Source organism: Lotus japonicus, chromosome 3 (assembly GCF_012489685.1).
Source record: "Lotus japonicus ecotype B-129 chromosome 3, LjGifu_v1.2".
Taxonomy (NCBI): Eukaryota; Viridiplantae; Streptophyta; class Magnoliopsida; order Fabales; family Fabaceae; genus Lotus; species Lotus japonicus.
This window is the reverse complement of record NC_080043.1, coordinates 3,297,623-3,318,704: the sequence shown is the minus strand read 5'-3', so window position 1 is coordinate 3,318,704 and position 21,082 is coordinate 3,297,623. Positions and strand designations below refer to the sequence as shown.

The window sequence follows — 21,082 nt, the reverse complement described above, 5'->3', positions numbered from 1 at the left end:
AGGTAATAAATTAAAACTAAATAACACTAGTGAATTTAAGAGGCCAACAATTAGGGGTGAGAATAGGCTGGGCCTAGGTAGACTTTGCGTAAATAGGCCTAGCCTGTTTAAAAATCTTAAGGCCTGAGCCTGACCTGTGGCCTGTCAATGGCTTTTTTTCGAGCCTAGCCTGACCTTCTCGAAAGCTTGGTCTAGCCTGGTAGCCTATTTAAATGTTTATTTCACAACAAGAGTTTTACGTTTGCTAACAAAATTATTTGTAAAGAAGCTATCAAACTTATAAACTAACAGGTTAAATTATACTAGAATAATTTTTTCAACAATCAGACTCAATATTATAAGCTATTAGGTAGAAATGAAACTAAACGAGAGATTATGTTGGTTTCTTAGAGTCAGAGAGCCAGTATAAAATCAAACTTTATATTAAGGTATTTAAATACGTTATATATCTATTTCTAAATAGACTTATAACTTTGAGTCATTATATAAGTCAATTTGCTTAAATATATAAAGATGTCAATAAGTATATAATATTAAGATATTATGATAATTTTCTAATATATAGACATCATCAATAGTAAAATATATTTATACTAATCATATTTACAATGTACCAGAAAAATACTAATTATTTTTACTTAAATAGGCTAGCCTATAAGGCTTAAAAGACTTTTTAAATGGTCTGAGCCTAGCCTTTTTAACTAAATAGGCTTTTCAAAAAGCCTAAGCCTTGCCTATTTACCAATTTGGTTTGACCTGGCCTGGACCTGTGGTAGGCTAGGCCATAGGCCCCTACGAACGGCCTGGCCTATTCCCACCCCTACCAACAATACAGCCGTGTCAAACACTTTGCAAGAATGTCCAAATTTCAACCAAATCCACGTAGTGATAGACAACTACTCCAAAGTCCAACTCCAAACCATTCAAAGTATGTGACTCTGTTATGTTTACCTGATATGCGTCTGCTAACATTCCACCCAAATTAAACCTTCTTTTCTGTCTTGAGTTATGATTTATTTACATCTATTTTATTTTTTTTTGATAACATGGAGGGGCAGGGCCCCGAAGAGCGAAAAAACGCTAACAAACAGGAGCTCGAAGAGAGGCTAGAGCCCCCTCCAAATCCTGACTAATAAGACTACGACATTCCGCTGTCGGAAAATGAAGAACCCGTGTCCCAAAGCCAAAGACATGCGCTGTGGTGGCCAGGCAGTCTGCTACGGAATTGGCTTCCCTTAACACGTGGTTGAACTGAACCTCCATATGCGTTGGTATACCTCTCTTAATAGCTTCAATCATCTCCAAGTAAGGCCTAACGAGGCCTCCTGGATCCTTGACCGCTGCAATGGCTTCCATAGAATCACTCTCTACCATAACTTTGGAGAAATTTAGATCGCTCAACACATCCACAGCAACCCGAATGGCCCACAGTTCAGCTAGCAAAGGATTTGACGTGCCCAGGCGACGACAAAAGCCCTGTACCCACTTGCCGGAGCTATCGCGAAGCACACCACCACAAGCCGCCTCGCCTGATGCCCAAACCGACCCGTCAACATTAAACTTGACCCATCCCACTCGCGGGAACAACCAACAGGGAGATGTGGTGCTCTGTGGTCCTGTCTCCTTATCCATTGCAGCAGCCTCAACATCATGAATACTGGAGTTCACCCACCAGCGAATGGTATTCAACTCCCATGGTGTCTGGTTAAACACAACTTCGTTTCGCATCCTCCATATGCACCACGCGTGGACCGCAAAGCGTTGGACCCAATCATCCTTGTTGCTCGTCGAGCGCCCCCCTCGGAGGTTCCACGCAATCCACTCAGAAACCGTCAAGCTGAAGAAAGGAGAGGTAACCAGGGACGGGTCGAGACCATCCCAAACTGTTCTGACAAAAGAACAATCCCGTAAGGCATGGAGAACTGATTCCCGCATCACACCACATATAGGGCACACATCATCCGCTGACAGGTGATTATGGACCCGTTTCTCGTTCACCATTAATCCCCCATTAACCACCTTCCAGAGGAACAACTTGACCCGAGGAGCCCCCTTCCACCGCCACAGCAGCCTCCAAGATGGATCGGGGTCAACAGGAGAGGAGTTCGCAGTTAGCATCTCATATGCAGACTTCGTTGTGTAGGTACCAGAAGCTGTGCAAGCCCAAACTGGAGTATCATCAACCGCAGAGAGAGAGCTAGGAAGAGAAGCCAGAACCTCTTGAAAGACCACATTAGGTATAAAATTAATAAAGCTCTGAATATGCCAAGCCCCACTGCTAAGTCTCAGATCAGCTACTCGGATGCTTAAGAGATTATCTGGTATATTTTGCACAGTAACTTCCAACAAAATTATCCCAGAAGGAAGCCACCGGTCCTGCCAAAACCGCACAGACCTACCATTCCCTATTTGCCAACGAATACCGCGGGAAAAGGCCTCCCAAGTGTTTCTGATGCCATTCCAAATTGAGGATTCAGAAGCTTTGTGACTGACTACCGGCAAGCGGTTCCCTCCACACCCGTATTTATGTCGTAAAACACGAACCCATAGAGCATCAGTATTATGTATCAGACCCCAATTTATCTTCATAAATATTGCCTGATTATACTCCTGTAATCGTTTCAATCCCAGGCCCCCTTGGGACTTTGGAGAACACACACGGTTCCAAGGGACATGGCTATAGCTCCGTTCACCCTCATTTGCACCCCACACGAAACGTCGCTGGTCCTGCTCTAAACGATCACAAACATATCGAGGGAGGACCATTGTCTGCATACAGTATGTAGGGAGTGAGGCTACTACTGATTGTGTCAATGTAACACGTCCTGCCAGGCTTAACGACGTAGCTTTCCAAGAGGCCAAGCGCTGTTGAGAGTGGCGGAGAAGAAAATCATAAGTATCTTTATTTCTTCTCCGATGAAGGAGAGGCACCCCAAGATACTTCCCTAAGTCGGACGTGAGAGAGATTTGTGCTGCAGCGCTCAACTGAGAAGCCCTGGAGTGATTGACATTCCTAGATACCAACAACTTGGACTTTTCAAGACTAACCTTCTGCCCAGAAGCCAGGCAAAACCGCTCCAAACAAGACCTCATCACCTCAATCTGCTCCAGAGATGCTTCCCCAAAAAGAAGCAAGTCGTCAGCGAAGAACAAATGCGATATCTTAGGGCCCCCCCGAGACAAAGAAATGGGTTTCCAGCCTCCTCCTGAAACTTCGCTTTGAATCAAGTGTGCTAACCGCTCCATACACAACACGAACAAATATGGAGAGATAGGATCCCCTTGTCGGATACCCCGAGACGGACAAAAGGGCGTGGTCTTGGAACCATTAAAGAGGACCTGAAAGGAGCACAAACTCACACAGCTTAGAATTAGATTACAAAAATTATCATTGAAACCCACCGCTGCCAGAGTTTCACGCAAGAAGTCCCAGCTTATGCGATCATAAGCTTTCTCAAGATCCACTTTAATAGCTACCCAACCTTGCTTCTTTCTTAGGTTGCGCATCGAATGAAACACCTCCTGAGCAATAACAATATTATCAGAGCTATGGCGACCAGGGACAAAGCTACACTGATTTGGGGATATCAAGGAGTCCAAACTTGGCTTCAATCTATTTGCTACGACCTTTGTTAAAATTTTGTACACAACGTTACATAAACTGATTGGCCTATACTGTCTCAGGCTATCAGGTCTGTCAACTTTTGGGATTAGGACCAACAAGGTTTCATTAATCTCCTGTACTCTCTCATGATTTAGATAGCAATCCTGAAGAAGCTGCACCACAGAATCACCTACTATATCCCAGTGCTTCTGGAAGAATATAGGCTGAAGACCGTCCGGACCAGGGGCCTTGAGGGGCCCCATACTAAACACTGCTTGTTTGATCTCTTCCGCGGTCAGGGGTGCCTGGATCTCATCCAGGATAAGAGCATCAAGGGTGGGATACACATGCGTGCATGAAAGAGGAGTTCCACCACCGGAGGTGTCATATAACGATCGAAAGTACTCAACTGTCATATCTTTTAGAACTTCTTCATCTGTAACGAGAACCCCATCAATAGACGTCAGGGCCTCAATTCTATTTCGTTTACGTCTAGACTTGGTAGACGCATGGAAGAAACGAGTGTTTCTGTCCCCATGTTTTACCCACATGCATCGAGACTTCTGGGCCCAGATCATCTCCTCCTGAATCAGCACCTTGTTATAAGATTTCCATAGCTTGCGCTGAAGGTTATGCAGGAACGGATTATGTCTCATTTGTAATTTAGCATTGATGCCTTCTAGACGTCTCATTAATCTGCTTTTCCTGCGGAACACATCCCCAAAGACCTTTCTATTCCAGTCAGTTGCATCGGTCCTGAAGCACTCAGAGGCAGCGAGCCAGTCGGTGTGTTTCTTCCAAGCATTATGAACCACGTGAGGGAAGCGGTTATCAGTAAGCCAACATGACATGAAGCGGAAGGGACGATCAGTAGGAGAATGGTGGTCATGGTTAGTTAGCTTCAACAAGAGAGGGCTATGGTCTGATTTCAGCTGGGGAAGATGCAAGATAGACGATTCAGGAAAGGACTCCATCCAATCGAAGTTGCAAATACCTCTATCTAATCTTTCTTTCACCCCTCGTCATTCCCACGTATAGGGGGGACCTTTGAACCCCATATCAGAGAGGTTGCTGCTAGATAAACAAGAACGGAACCGTCTCATAGAACTAACATTGGCAGCTGCACCACCAAATTTCTCATCAGCTCCAAGGTAAGCATTAAAATCCCCCATCACAAGCCAAGGGGACCTTATATGTTGGCTAAAATTTTCCAAGGATTCCCAAAGAGCATTCCGCGTCACTCCTTGTGGGCTCCCATACACAAAGGTCAGAAACGCAGCCTGGGAGCTTCCCGATAGCACACGTGTGTGGACAAACTGGCGGTGAGAATGGAGAACCTCCAACTGGACTTCGAAGCTCTTCCATAGGATCCATATGCCACCCGCAAAGCCTTCAGCATCTACCACAAAGGACTTATCAAAACCTAACTTAGAGATTATTTTCAATGCTTTTGGACCACTGACTCGGGTCTCAAACAACGCCATACAGCTTATTTTATGTCTTGCAACCAAATCCTTAATTAGTAGAGGAACTCCCTTCGCGGCAGCACCTCTAATATTCCAAGTGAGGGTGTTAAACATCATAACAAACAAGTGTATTAGCGGAACAAACAAAACCCTAGGAGGCTCTTTTGGTGGCGCTTGGAGACAAGCTTCTGTCTCTCTGTCGTGTAACTTCCTCTTCTACTGCAAGGCCCATGGTATCTTGGTGCTGATTCAAACCCCGAGGTGGGGTGCCTCTCCCCTGGGGCAGGGGTTTGTCCTTCCCTGTTTGCGCTACACTACGCGCCACTGGTGACCTCACACTCGCAGTTCCTGCACTCTTGGAATGGCACTTCACTTGATGATGCTCCTTCTCTCGTGCTTGCTTTTTAGCAATTTTGAGAGACTTTTGCAAATTTACCTGATCCTGTGCCCTAGCATCATGATTAAATGTTGTTTGTTGGTGGGCCCCAGACTGCGCCCCAATCAAGTTATTATATGACTCCAAAATAATAGCCTCTCCTTTCTCAAAGGTAACATCCTCGTCAGATATGACTTTTTGTGCAAGTGGGCCCCCCTGTGCCGTGACAAACCCATCCTTTTGCACCAAATCATTGCTACGATTCTGTTCTTCCTGGATTATGGGAGTGTCATTAATACAAATTAATTCCATGTCATCAACCGTATTTCCCGCACCACCATTCGCACCTGCCTTACTCGACTCACCAAAATCCTGGTTCGCATGACTCAAGGCATGATACCGCGATCCCTGATTCGCCTTCCAATTTGAATACGAATTAGAATCAATTTTCTTCCCTTTAATGGCTCCCTGGAATTTCGGGTTGGCATATTCCTTCGTTTTCCTTTGATTGCGCTTGACAAGCATCCACTCCCCGAAGGGCTGGGCCACCGCCGTCGCTGGTATCGTCGCCGGACCTCCCGTCGGCGATGGCTTTGGGATTTTGGGTTGGATAAGGAGGGGGCAAGTTTCAACCTTATGGCCAAAGCGGCCACAATGAAAGCACACCTGACTCAGCCCTTCATACTCTACAGCATAGACCCGATCATTAAAATCATATTTGGCCACCAGGGACTTACTCAAATCAATCTCAATGCATATTCTGGCGAATTTCGCACGTTCGGTCCCAGACGGAATAAGTCCTCGCTTGAGCGCTGCCTGTTCCGCCATCTCCTCAGCTTGTTGAATCCTGCTATTACGCTCGTCTATCTTCAGCATCCTCCCCATGTCCCCTTTCGGCTGCCACAAACGCTCGAGCTTCGGTTTCAAAAATCTCAAGTTCAGCCTTTTGCCAAGCAGCTTGATAATGATGGCATTTCTCCAGGGTCTGCGGGCTTCCCATAACTCCCTGCGAGTGAGAGTGACCCTAATCTTGGGGCACAAAGGGTCGCTTTCCACATCATCTGTCGCCATCTCGTTGACCTCATCCTCCAGTTCGGGGGGCTCATTGTCTCTCCCATTGATCCCCGAGCATATGTCCTTATACGACAGAGGTTGTCGAGCCATGCTTCCGGCCTGAGGTCCCCCTTGCACAGAGGGTTGCCGTTTGGCCTTGAACGTGCTACGTCGTATGATATCCCGCTCCTCCGGCGAGGTTTGCCCCTCGCCGGCCACAGATCCATGGTTTCTATTTTTTTCTTTACTTCATTTCTATTTTTATTTTTTATCTATCTTTTTTTTCATTCAATCATATTATTATTATCGATTACATTTATTTCTTCTTTATTTTTTTCTTTTTCTTTCAGCTTCATTTTAACTTTCAATGTATATGAATGAAACTTCATACTTTTCTCTCAATTTTATTCCTTGAAGTCAAAAAAGATGACAGAGGCACGACTTTCTGGTCAACTTTTAACATGAGGCAATTATATTGTAGTATTTCTTTGAAACTAATTATATTGTAGTAGGAATGCAATTAAACATTCCTTTACATATACTAATATCAATAACTATTAAATACATTCTTCTAGTTTTGATTTACTTTATAAAAGCTTTCAATTTAATTAAGAGTAGAATGACTAATTTTAGTATAATTAAAAAGTTGTAACGTGTTGTCATGACTATTCTCTTCACTGCAGAAGCTTGATTGCACTAAATGGTAAACGACGAACTGCAAAATGTGCTTCATTTTTATGGGCAATGATCGAACTCCCAACCTCATGACTTAAAGACAAGGTGAGCAAAAATCATGTCACACATGTGGTTCCCTTTCAAACTTTATATAATCATAATTATCGGTGATGTGGAGAAAAGACAAACAAAGAAAATGTTTTTTAATTCATTTAATATTTATTGAAGAAATTGGAAAGGGAGGAGGGAGTTCCTGGTTGCCCCCTAAAGGAAAGGATGGACAGAGTTTTGAGGTCAAAAAAGGCAACAACTAACCTGCTTCTAAGGTTTGCCCATCAGGAACTGATTTCTGGCCTTCACACCAAATTTACCATCCTTGAATTTCATAAAATTATAGTCCATTACAAATTTTTCCCTATAAAATCACATCCTTACCTCATAATTATAATAGTAAAAATATAATAATAATAATAGTAAATAATAATAATAAAATCGTTATTTTTTTGTATTATTATTTTGGGTCAATGAATGTAATGTTATTATCACATTTTTGGTTAAGCAGGCTGCTGTGTTAGCATTGGGCCTTTGTTCTTCTTTGTCTTCGTTTTATATCGGAGCTCCAAAAATAAAAATAAAAACAAATTAAACTCTAAAGGCAATATTTTAACAAAGAATTACATCAAAGATATTTCCAGCCGCCTATGCTTTATGTCTTTTTGAACATTTCATTTCCATGTATTTCAAATATATTCTTAAACACTAAGAAACCTACAAGTAGCTGTAGAATAACTTTAGTAGCACAGTGTCAAACTTGCACCTTGTTTTTGACTTGTTACTAGTCCATGTCAAAGAGTAGTAACTAGTATCCAAAAGGACCTCACAATGTCTTGAACTCCCTACGCATGGTTCACACTTCAATCCATTGAGAAAATCAAATTAAATCAAAAGCTACAACTTGTACCTTTTGAAATATAAAAACAAAGTGCTTTCAAGTGTGTTCTAGTCGATACACATCCAAAGATGCTGTTAGTTTGTGACGTTAACACCGCGTCCCGAGAGTGCATTGAAGCACCCCAAGCAATCCATCATTTAATACTATATGCATTTCAACCCAAAAAAATACAATCAGGGCTCGTTTGGCACGCCGTATTAGGCATGATAGTATAAGCTTATACAATACATTATGAGTTTATCCATTGTTTGGTGATGACATTGTATTGTATAAGCTTATCCATTAAAGTCCCCTTATACATTAAAATGACGTATTATTTAATCCATCATGTGAGTGATGGATAAGGCATGATAAGGTTGTGATGTATAAGTCACCATCACCACCACCCTCTATTGCTGCCAACTTACACCATCATTGGCACCACCACCGCCACCACCCGATCACCGTCGCCGCCGCCACCACCACCGCCGCCGCCCTACCGCCACCACCACCATAATCACCGCCACCACAACCCTATCGCCACCACCACCATAATCGCCGCCACCACTTTATTGCCACTACCGACACCACAACCACCACCCTATCGCCACCACCACCACCATTGCCTCCACCCTCCACCGTCGCCGCCACCTTACTAAGCCGCCACCGCCTTACCACCACCACCACACTCTATCGTCGCCAACACCACAACCACCATTGCTGCCACCACCCGATCACCACCACTGCCACCACCGCCGCCGCCGCCGCCCTACCGCCACCACCGACACCACAACCACCACCCTATCGCCACCACCACCATAATCGTCGTCACCACTCTATTGCCACCACCGCCACTACCGACACCACAACCACCACCCTATCGCCACCACCACCACCATTGCCTCCACCACCGCCTTACCACCACCACCACCACCCTATCATCGCCACCACCACAACCACCATCGCTGCCACCACCACCGCCACACCAACCTACCACCATTGCCACCACCACCACCAACCTACCACTACTTCCATCACCACCGCCACCACCGTTATAATCACCTCCATATTTGATTTTTATTATATACCATTATTCAATACTTCATTAAACATAAAATTGCATTAATTTAAACGATATGGTAAATTATACCGAGTATGTCCAAACGCTGGATAGTATAAGAAAGTTATCAGGGCTTATACTATCAGGCCTAATACTATCAGGTCTTATACTATCAGGCCTTATACTATACGTCGCACCAAACGAGCCCTCAGGATAACAATTTGTACTAACAAAATCAACAGAAACGAAAATTAGAATTATACAACTTATTGCTCTGATTGCCTAAATTGAACTCAATTAATACCAAGAATACCAAATAATTCCTATAGTACAACTATGTTAGAGCCCACAATTGAACAAAAGTTACAAAACCAACATTTGAACAAAAAAAATACTATGAAGACTAATTCAAACTTGAAGGTTATCAACAATTATTCATTATTTTTTTCAAAAGTAAATCCTGGGGTAACTTGATTGGCAGTGACTAAGCAGCATCATGATGGTGGTGGGTTCTTGGAAGTATTGAATTGGCTAGCTCGTCATTGACCTTCACTGGAAGAGGTGGCATTTGCTTCATCACCTCTGGTGTATCACACAAACTGCCAAGAAAATAAAGAGAAAAAGCATGTAAGTGCATGTTTGAAATCTTTCTACACTTGATTATGAAGCCAAAATCAACTTAGAGGACAAGCTTAGGTGCCATAAACATCAAGTCGACTTGGGATTGATTGCATCAACAATAGCATTCAGATATATAAACAAATACTTATCTCCTTAAATTAAAACGCCAACATCATACATTTCTAACAGCAATGTAAAAAGAGAAACAAATAAATCACTTGCACTAACATACGTCATTATAAATAGAGTAAATATAGAAAGGAACAAAAAAACAGTGTAACTCACTCATTCATGATTTTAAAGATGTTATCTCTAGTTTGGCAGAAAAGATTGATGTTCTCCTGTATCTGCAAACAAAATAGAGAGAACAAAAAAATTGTTAGCTTACAGCTATAAAGAATGGCATGATAATGGAAACCATACTGATAAACTAGAGCACCACTTTTAAAACACCAAGCAGAGATATTATGAATTATCCCAGTTTCAAACAATTCTGCAGTTCCCCTACATCCTAAGATACCCAATGCCAAGTTGATGACCAAATTAGTATAAGATATGAAACAACAAATGCATGCAGGGAAAGTTTGAGATAATATATTAAAATATACACATCCAAGGTATGATTCTCTGTATTTTGGTTAAGTCCCCTAATATGAGTTTAGGAATGTAACTCTCATTCTGACAACATCAGTTGATGACACTTCACTATCTGCTCTGGTATTTTATGTTAAACCTATGTTCTTGGAGCAAATATTTAGTACTACTATTACACAACTGAGGACTCTTTTCCGCACTGACAGTTATCTTCAATTTTCATTTGAAAAAAGAAATTAAAAAAGGAATAAATAACCAGATAAGAACATGTGTCAGTGTTGACCTATAAGTGGTGTAGTACATACTGGTGCTCTAGCACTGAAAAAATAAATCCATGTTCTTGGCTTCAGAATCAAGGCAGGTCTATAAATACTGTTTCAGCTATTGTTTTGTCTACATAAACACTTCTAGAAAAATAAAAATTGATTATAATCAATTTGAAAAATAATTATACAATACACTTCTTCACATATTTATTTTTCTTTGTTGCTTTTAAATGTTATAATTGAATAACCCCATTATAGACAGTACTAAGCTGAACTGAACACTGGTTTCATCTATCACCAGCCAAACCAAAACCTCAAGCACTTCCAAAGCTCTACAACATCCTACATCTGAAAATTCTCTACTAAGACAGGAAGACATAAAAAACTGAATTGAAAGATAGAGAAAAGCAAATGAGACAATTTCCCAACTCAAAGTTAACCTAATTTAGTCAGATCATTTAAGATGCATAAATCTAACAAACGAAATGAATACAAGCCAAGGACATAGAGAGAAAATAGGAAACGAGAACTGAGAAAAGGATTGCCTAATACCAAGATCCACGCAGTTAATATAAACTCATAACAAGTCTGATTCAGAATCCCAATTCTTGGTCAAGCGGTCTTTCAACAGATAAAATCAGTGAGAAATGTTGTCAACTCACCTGGAAAGCAGAAAGATTTGCCGAGATTTGGTTCAAGGCCTGTGCATTTTGCTCTAATAGCTCACTAGTCGGACCTCCAATTGCTGCCAAAAAAAAAATCACATTTGAAAAGAGAAGCTTGAAAATTTAAAAAAAGGAGTTCAAGTACATAAGATGTTTCAAGGCTGACAGAAGAGCCTGTGAGAGATAGAGGCATATTTCCAAACCAACAGAATCCAATGCTATGAAGAAGTTCTCAAGTTTTGTTCCCAACCTGTATATGAGATGCCATCATCATTGTCCATTGTAATCATTGGAGGAGCATATGGGGGGACATTGGACCGAGCAGGAAAGTGAGATGGCTTTGCTGCAGAATCAGAAACCCTTTCCTGGAAACAGTAATAGACTTTTACTAACCATCCAAAGCCCCATTGAGTATGAATATAACACAAAGATAGAACCTAGGGTTTCCAGTATTCCATAAATGCACCAACTTTTCATTAGCTTTGTTCCTTTCAGTTACTTATCCTTTGTTTCCTAGTATTTCTTTAAGCAATTATGCTAAACTATTCATTATGTAACAAGACAAGAAATAAAACCAAAATGTGAAGATAGTTTCTTCGTAGTTAAAAACATTAACAACAAAGCTCGGTCTGTTTCAAATAAAAAAACTAATAATATTAGACATCACAGTGCAATTCTGGGACATAATGGTGTGTATAAAGGGAAGTGTCAAAAGCAAAAGACAAAGGCAGCATATGAAAAGTTCAGGCAACATTTATCCCTTGAAAATGAAATCTGAAGAAGTACAGCAACATAAGGTGCCAAAATAACCTAATTTTCAAATACTATAGTTGAGAGTTACAAATAGGAGATAATATTTTCATGTCCAAGGAAAGCTTAGTTAAAATTCAGAATTAATTTTGTCGGAGCTGATAAATTATCAGAGAATGATTTGTAAAAAGATGTCAAAATTTACAGTGGAACATATGACATGAAGTAAAGGTTATTTTTGTTCTCACAAGTTTATGAGCTTACAAATTACAAATTCCAGAAGCCTGATAATAAGGATATGATATCATCTGACAGCATATTGTGCAAGCTATGGTGGAAAAACAATACATCTAGGACCTAACCCACTAATGTATATAATGACATCTATGTGTTTGCATGAGTTATGAAAGCAGATGTCACCAACTGTTCATGGAAAGATAGTAAGCACAAAGATGAGGGGGGGGGGGGGACGATTTGTTTGAAGCATTATATGCACTAAGGATGAGGAACTCATAAAAGCAATCTACAGAAGGACAGATCCAGAGGACAGGCCTCAATCTACACAACACCCTGATATATACCAATCTGAAGATGATCAAATTATATTATATAATTATGTCTATGTGTTTGCATATGAATTATGGAAGCAGATGTAACCAACTGGTTTTGGAAAAATAATTAGTGCAAAGATGAAAATTGGGCGGGGGATGATTTGTTTGATGCATTATATGCAAATTAGTAAGCACAAAGATAGTAAGCACAAAGATGAAGAGGGGGGGGGGGGGACGATTTGTTTGAAGCATTATATGCACTAAGGATGAGGAACTCATAAAAGCAATCTACAGAAGGACAGATCCAGAGGACAGGCCTCAATCTACACAACACCCTGATATATACCAATCTGAAGATGATCAAATTATATTATATAATTATGTCTGTGTGTTTGCATATGAATTATGGAAGCAGATGTGACCAACTGGTTTTGGAAAAATAATTAGTACAAAGATGAAAATTGGGCGGGGGATGATTTGTTTGATGCATTATATGCAAATTAGGATGAGGAATTCATAAAGCAATCTACAGAAGGACAGAACCGGAGGACAGCCCTCAATCTACACAACACCCTGATATATACCAATCTGAAGATGATCAAATGGGCTTTATTCTAGATCTATCAGTAAAGAATTCAAGACAAATTCCCTTCAGTTAAATATGTGTATTCAAAGTAGGGGTGGCGGGTGGCAAGATGAGCAAGCAAGGGAAACAGTGTTCAAAACATGACATTCACATTAAAAGGTCTAGGCACAACCAACATCCATAGATTAGAGAAACACATTCAAAAGCATCTCATCATGCATAAAAGCGAAACACAAAACACAGTTTATGATATCCAATAAATGAAATTTGTACCTTTTTATCTTTACTTTTCCGGGATAAATTATGATCATCCTTCCTTCTCTTGCTATTTTCTTTCTTCTGTAAGAAAATGCATACAAATATGTCGTTAAATCAAGAGCACACAGAAATTGAGTTTAAAGTAATCTCATAATTGGATGACATAAAGTTTCTTCATTTCCTTTATTATTAAGGGTATGGAAGGAATCAAGGTGTCTTGCATGGAGAAACCATTCATCACTGCCATTTTTTTTCTCCCAGGAAGGCACACAATTATTAAGTATCAAGAGAATAATAAACTATCTTAAGTAATCTATTAAATCTTATTGAGAATCTTATCAAAGCCGAAGAACAGTTTGTAAAATATGCACATGAAAGAGGGTTACAAGAGATGGGAACCTATTCCAATATTTGCTAGATATATACCATGCAATGACAAATGCAGCAATGACACATACCAAAGGGGAGATGGATTTTTCTAGCATTCACATTGATATAAATTACTTAAGGCTGCAACAAACAAATATGTAACTCACGTTCATCCACCTAACTCGCAGTGCTACATCTCGGACTGTCTTATTCTGTAACAGTTGGGCTATCTTTGCATAGCGCACTATGTTAGATTCTGTGACATGCCTGCAAGGGAAATTTCATAATTTTCATTAATATAATGATGACCACACCCATAGGACTTGACATATACATATTACTAATAAATCAAAAAGGCATGTGTTGAACAGTAAAAAATTCAATGTGAATCTAAGTACAGAACGCAAATCAAGCATGGTACCTAAACAATTAACAAAATATCACCACTAGCAAAAATATTGATCTTGATTTCAAGCTTCCATTGCAACCAGTGTAAGAAAAGGATAGACGCAAGAAGATATCTTCCCTCATGCACACAACCAGTAATGGAATGCCCTAATTTCTCATAAATCTTAGGGTAAACCATAGTTTTCAATAGCGCGCAATAGCGGCGCTATAGTGCCGTCGCATAGCGTAGTGGACCCCTGCCGCGACGGGATCGCAGCCGTGAAATCCCGCTATTCGCGGTCAATAGCGGCCAATAGCGGCCTTCCCTTGTATGGGATTTCATTTTTGGGGGTCATCCGCGACAGGCCGTGATCCGCGACTGACTACTATGGGGTAAACATAAGTATGCAGACATTTAAAAGATGATGAAACAAAACAAGGCAATGGGAACACATTCTGCATAAAGCTCTGAACACCCTAATTCCAAACTGATTTGGGAATTTTGGATTCACTGCCTGCAAGCTTAGCGTGGATCAAAAATGTTATCCCTGTGTCCAATTGGTAACATCTACAGGAGTGAGTAAAGAAAACTCACCAGCCCGCTTGCATTTGGCTCATTATATCCAAGCTTAAGATTCCACATTCAACTTGTTAAGAGAGCGTTTTAGTACGCGTTTATTCAGGGAAAACGTCCGTTCAAAATTAAGAAACAAACACATGGATAAGCATCAAACAGAATCAAAAAGCCTGCCCACGTGTATACGTTACACACACTTAGCTAGCTGGCCCCGTATATAACTTATATCGATTTATTAATTACAACAATAATAATACTTTAATTCAGTGTTCATCTTTTTTAGTTTGACTAAATTGTTTGTTAACTACCACACAGTAGTTGGTCATAGTGCAAGTGAACTCTATGCCTAACCACCACCCCAGCCCGAGGATTAATCCCACAGCTATGCCTATAGGGAGGACACCTTGCCAAAGACCAAAATCATTTGTTAACTTTTCTGAATTCAAAAATTGGGGCAAACAAAATTGAGACTAACATACTTATATAATCATTAAATTCGTATCAATAAACAATATGGATTAGATTTCAAATTCAATATTAGATTGAATTTGAAAATTAGGGCAAACAAAATTGAGACTAAAAAAAATACTCAATTAATCATTCAACAACATGGTTAAGCAAGAATGAGATAAAATTCAAAACCCACTTCCAAAATCAATATATCACATCAAAGACAAGATTTTGAATTGACATATAGAGAAGAAAACAAAAACCCAAGAAAAATTCCAAGAAAAAATAAAGAAGAAACTGACTTGGAGAGTCCATCTTCAAGAATTGCTTGCTCTTCAGGGCTCCAATCGAGCGAGATGCCAGGGTTGTGCTTCATGTTGGGGATGTTAACAGCGACGGCAGAAGCTTCAGGAACGGAATTGCCGGTTAAGGCAGACGAAGCATGAGCATGAACGTGTTGTTCTTGATGGTTCCCAGATGGGTTCGCCATCATCGATCGATGAACAAACCTTGACGGTTCGGTTCCCGCCAATTGTGGTGACCCGCGAAGCACCGACGAGAAGAAAATCAAGAAATCGCAATCGAACACAGTGAGGGGTTGAAAGCGATAGACGTGAGAGTGAAGGTAGAGAATGGAGAGAACGATAAGAGAGAGAGAGAGAGAGAGAGAGAGAGAGGAGAGAGAGAGGGTTTTGGGAATGAAGGTGAAATTGGAATGAATTGCAGGGTGTATTGAAATAAGGATTAAAGACTAATTTCTATTTCTACGCGTGTAAAAAAATTTACACGGTCATTCAATTACAATATTTTATATTCTATTGCAAGAATTACTAAATATAAAATTAATCATGAGATAACAAAATGGAAGGTTCCAATTGAATAATTGTGTAAAACTTATTTATAATGTGTTGTGTCTGTGGCTCTGTGCATATAAAATAAAAAAATCAATAGTAATGCACTCCTGGTGTAAATATTTTTTACTCGAACATCCAATGATGGGTTACCAAATCATAAAATAAGCTTTTGATTTAATTGAGTAATAGAAATGAATTGCAGGGTGTTTTGAAATAAGAAGTAGAGACTAATTTCTATTTCTATACATTTTCGGTGTGAAAAGTTTTACACAGTCATTCAATTACAATATTTAATATTCTATTGTAAGAATTACTAAATTTGAAATTAATTATGAGGTAACGAAATGGAAGGTTACGATTGAATGATTGTGTAAAACTTATTTAGACTGTGTGTTAGTGCGTGTAAATTAATCTCTATGAAAAAAGTCAAAAAAGAAAAGAGAAAGAAAAAAGTTGCCTTTTGAGGAAATGAGATTTTTTTTTGGTGGAATAATGATATGAGATTTTGTGCAGATGGGCCACACGCTTATTATACATATAATTTTGTACGGACCAACTCCTAATAATTACAATTGACCAAAAATAAACGCCTAATTGCAATAATTTTGGGATTTATGGCTAAAAAAACATTTGGGATTTAATTTATGTATGTCGACGGTAAAAAGTTTTACAGTTATATAATTATGATTTGATGGCAACTTGAATGCATTTGCTTGATTGTGGGATCTTTTCTTCAATTTTTATTTTGTGAGATTTGTATTTATTTCTCAAATCAATCAACTTAAGTGAATCCTTCCAAATTTTTTTCATCGGAAAGATTAATTACGCTTTTTAAGGATTGAATCTTGGACCTCCCACACCAAACTCAAATGTTTTGTAACTCTTATCACTTAAGCTATCATTCGGGGACTTAATCCTTCCATTTATTTCTTTGAAAGCTTTAAAAAATTTAAATTTACATTTTTTTATTAATTGATTGATTGAATAAAATTAAAGTTAAAAGAAAAATAAGTTGGGCAAAATTGGTTATCGCACACTCTCCCAATAAGGCTATTCGCGAGTATAAAGGTCATGTAGTTCAAAGTTTAAAAGAGAGTACTTTGAGGTATTGTTGACGCTCTATGAAGCAACAGATATGACGATCCTCCCGGTATTTGGTGATTTCCTCTGATGGCATTGAGTCCTTGCCTTTGTCGGAGGGGTCATGGTTTGTATGACGTTCCTATTTTTGTAGAGGTGTCAGAGCCTTCATATTGGATGCGAGTTCAGCTGACAGGTATTTTACTAGAGCGAAAAAGACGTGGTTGCTTGAGAAAGTCTTGAATGCTCCAATAGTGATCTTCAAGCTATTTGCGGGTTGGAAGAATAATTTATGTCGAAATTCTCTTCTTAGCGTCCTAGTGGTTTTGGTTTAGGTGCTCTTTTCCAGACTATATGAATCCTTCTTTTTGTTTAGTTTTTTTTTTAGGTTTTTGAGGTTTTTTTAGTTTGGGGCTTGTGTTGTGGGTGTGATTTTGGTGAGCTTTTACATTTTTGCTTAGTGAAGATTTTGGCCCCCTTTTTTGTTGGGTTTCTTCACCTTTTTTCCCACAAATTAAAAATTCTGAAATTAAAACTGTTTGTTTTAAATTTTACACATCTAATCGTGTAGTACATGTATTAAAAATAAGGCTAAAAAGCATTTTTTGCCCCTGATGTTTCAAGTTTGTGCAAATTCTGCCCCTAATATATTTTTGTCGACGTTTCTACCCCTCATGTTTTCAAACAGTGCACCGTCTACCCCTCCGTCAGTCAGGCTTTCTCAAGAGATGTTCCTGAGTGAATTAGAGAGATGAAGAGGAGTATATGAAGTTGGTGATGATCAAGGAAATGATATAAATTAAATTTGTTTGATGTATATATCAATTATGTATGTAACTGAACTGGTTAAATGCATGTTTTGCTACTTACAGGTCTTGAGTTTGAATCTCTCATGCCCCTTTTTCCAATTTCATTTGTAATTTCCACGTTGCAGGTCCAAAAAATATTAAAAAAAAGTCAAATCAGCTCATTCCGTTAGTTTTTTAACGTCTAGACTGACACGGAGGGGTAGACGGTGCACTGTTTGAAAACATGAGGAGTAGAACCATCGACAAAAATAGAGTAGGGGCAGAATTTGCACAAACTTAAAACATCAGGGGTCAAAAATGCTTTTTAGCCTAAAAATAATTATGTTTTCATTACTTTCTCCTTTATATTTCTAGATAAGGGTGTTTACCATGTTAGTTAGTCATGATCTAATCATTCATTGAAATGTTCATTTTATAGGTATGGATCAAACTTCAACCTCATAATTAAAGGAGAAGACGAGCAACTAAGCTACCGCTTCGGTGAATTTTGCATTACTTTCTTCTTTTCTCGTCCGGTTTTCTTTATCATATATTTTCTCATTTATTTGCTTTATCGTATTATCTTGACTCTTTAAGATTCTAGATTATTTGAACAGAATCACTTTAATTAAGTGGCATATAACTGTTCCCCCACTTACTAAACTAGCCTTTACATTTTACTCCTTAGTTCAAGATTAATTTGTAGCGGTGTAATAGTGGCAAATGAAAATGTTCTGGACACTAGTTCATACCGAATTACTTATTAAATTGTTTATAATTCAGGAGCTTTTGGTGAGTATTTTTTAAGGTCGAATTTCTTTGAAATTAAAATAAAAATGCTTTATTGTAGCTACTTTTTGTTTGTGCTTCATATCTTTTTTTTATACATACATCGGAAAATATTGAGCTTCCTATATATCTCTTCTTTTTAATGCAAGCGAGCTTCCTATATATCTCTGATTCAATGTTTCTAGAAAAAATATAAAAATAAGGTTTTTTTTACAAGAGGAAAATATAAAAATAAGGTTATTAATTCATTTGTTCGTGGTTTTTTGGAAAATAATTTCTATAAGAAACGGATAAGATTGCATAAATGAAAATAATTAAATATAAAAACTCAACAGCATTAAACATGTTTGTGAAAAAAACATAGTATCGGATTCGGATCCTGTCCGATCGTTGACAAACTTCCATTAAATATTGATGTGACTCTTTCAACAAATCTAATGCATGTTGTTTCAAAAAAAAGAACAAATCTAATCTAATGCATGTAGATGTGTAGTCATGTAGTAGCTTCAAGCAAATCCACATAATTACATCGTTTTTTCTTTTTAAATTGAAAAGATAAATTGCATCATTCTTAATTCCTGATCTCCACTACCCCAACTCATATATCTCTTAGCTGTTATCACTTAAACTATCATTTGACGACATATATAATTACATCGTTTAATGACTTTTATAGGATATTAATTTAGCAAATTCAACTATTAAATTTGTTCACGTTGTGAACCTACATCAGATTTAGAGCTTCCCTTAAAGGAGTCATAAACCTAGCTATTTCATTGTATTGATGAAGATAAGTGTTACAATTAGCTCTCCCCTCATTTTACTAAGAATAACCTTAAATATATAAATTGGGGGATGAGCCTAAGATTCTAAAATATTGCTGAAGGGACGACTTAATTAATGTACATAAAAGTGTGGGTCTCCCAAATTCGGAAGAGATCGCCCACAGGATGACAAGGTTGCGACCGATGGATAACCGAATATGTGAGACCGCTCGCCAGACAAAGAGTCACTTGCCAAGTTGTGAATCCTATGCGGCCCCAAATATCTTGATGGATCATCCACCTTCTATGACCCTATAAAGGCAACCGAAAGATGTAGTTAAATATCATATGTAGGTACACGCAAAAACGCAAATTTTGATTGAATCATGTATGTAACTTTTATGCAGATATTAAGAAAGTATAAAAATGATTTCATTTACTTATATTAACTTGATTAATTAATTCCGTAAAAATAACTTGATTAATTAATGATCTCTTTTTTTCTTTCGAAATTAATGATATTTACTTATTGGAAATATGATAACATTGGGCCGCTGGTCACGTTAAGCCCAAATTACGAAAGGCCTGTGGTTGAAAGATTTTGTTTGAGAGTCTCTATGTTTAATGGAGCCAGCCCAAGTAATTTTTATGTTATTTCCCTTAAGTGTTTCAGATAGTTATGATAATTGGCCATATATTGTGGGGTTTTTTTTAATAATGCAGAAAAAAATTACCAAAAAGGGGGAAAATCATATTTACACAATTATGTGTTTTTAGACAGCTTGACACTAGGTTGGTGGGGTGGATTCCTATCACCCCACACGAATTCTTTTATGAACTCGCATCACCCGAAACAAATTCAAAAAGAAATTCGCTTACGAATCCACCAACATCAACCACGTCAGCACTAACTGTACCAATACACCTATTGTGGTAAATAATTACATATAATTTTTTTTACCAATTTTTTTTCATATTATTAAATAATATGAGAATTATTCTGATTGAATAAATTGTAATTAGTCTTTACTTTTGAAAATTAACGAAAACACCATTTTTCGGTATTTTCTTATTTTTCTTTATTGTGCTCTCTCAGTGTTTTGCTTGTTAAAATTTCTCTCTACCAAAATACCGAAAGATAATGATACCACATTAATATTTTTTTAACTTTTTACTAAGTAATGAACACCAACCTTCAATAATTATTTGTATACAAAGAGTAATTGTGACATTCCCGTCTCAAAAAAATAAAAAACCAAAACGAGAAAGTAGAGCATGAAATTATATATATTTTTCTTGCTTATCAAAAATGTTTTCTTCACACCTCAAAATGAGGTGGAAAGATGTGAAGGGAGAGAGAGATAGAAATAATAGAAAGATAAAATATGAGATTTGATATGTGATGTGATAAAAAAAGAAAAGAGAGATAGAAATAAAATTAAGTAGAAATGGAATGAAAAAAATTTGAGGTGTGAATGTATCATAGTTGTTTTTCTTATGAGTGTGCTCTAAACATCATGTCGATGATGAGTAGTAGTGACAAAACGTGTTAACAACTTGCAATTGGT

The 21,082-nt window shown here is 38.4% G+C and overlaps 2 protein-coding genes across 2 annotated transcripts; both read right to left on the bottom strand.

Annotated features, from left to right (window-relative positions):
- Positions 1-4,626: 4,626 nt before the first annotated feature.
- LOC130742607 (uncharacterized) lies at positions 4,627-5,184 on the bottom strand. The gene has a single exon (XM_057594706.1). It carries the CDS (start codon positions 5,182-5,184, stop codon positions 4,627-4,629), a length of 558 nt encoding a protein of 185 aa, XP_057450689.1.
- Positions 5,185-9,422: 4,238 nt separating this feature from the next.
- On the bottom strand, positions 9,423-15,954 carry LOC130748883 (uncharacterized). Its single transcript, XM_057602127.1, has 7 exons — positions 15,542-15,954; positions 13,993-14,092; positions 13,472-13,537; positions 11,562-11,676; positions 11,309-11,391; positions 10,072-10,133; positions 9,423-9,764 (listed from the first exon to the last, which is right to left on the bottom strand). The coding sequence occupies exons 1-7, from the start codon at positions 15,730-15,732 to the stop codon at positions 9,650-9,652; spliced, it is 732 nt and encodes a 243-aa protein (XP_057458110.1). The 5' UTR covers positions 15,733-15,954; the 3' UTR covers positions 9,423-9,649.
- Between the last annotated feature and the right edge of the window lie 5,128 nt (positions 15,955-21,082).

Coding starts and splice junctions, on each gene's coding strand:
- LOC130742607 (XM_057594706.1), bottom strand. CDS start 5,184: ATGTTTAACACCCTCACTTGGAATATTAGAGGTGCTGCCGCGAAGGGA.
- LOC130748883 (XM_057602127.1), bottom strand. CDS start 15,732: ATGATGGCGAACCCATCTGGGAACCATCAAGAACAACACGTTCATGCT. Junction 14,093..15,541: donor CTTGAAGATGGACTCTCCAA/GTCAGTTTCTTC, acceptor TTTCCCTTGCAG/GCATGTCACAGAATCTAACA. Junction 11,392..11,561: donor TGATGGCATCTCATATACAG/GTTGGGAACAAA, acceptor TTTTTTTGGCAG/CAATTGGAGGTCCGACTAGT.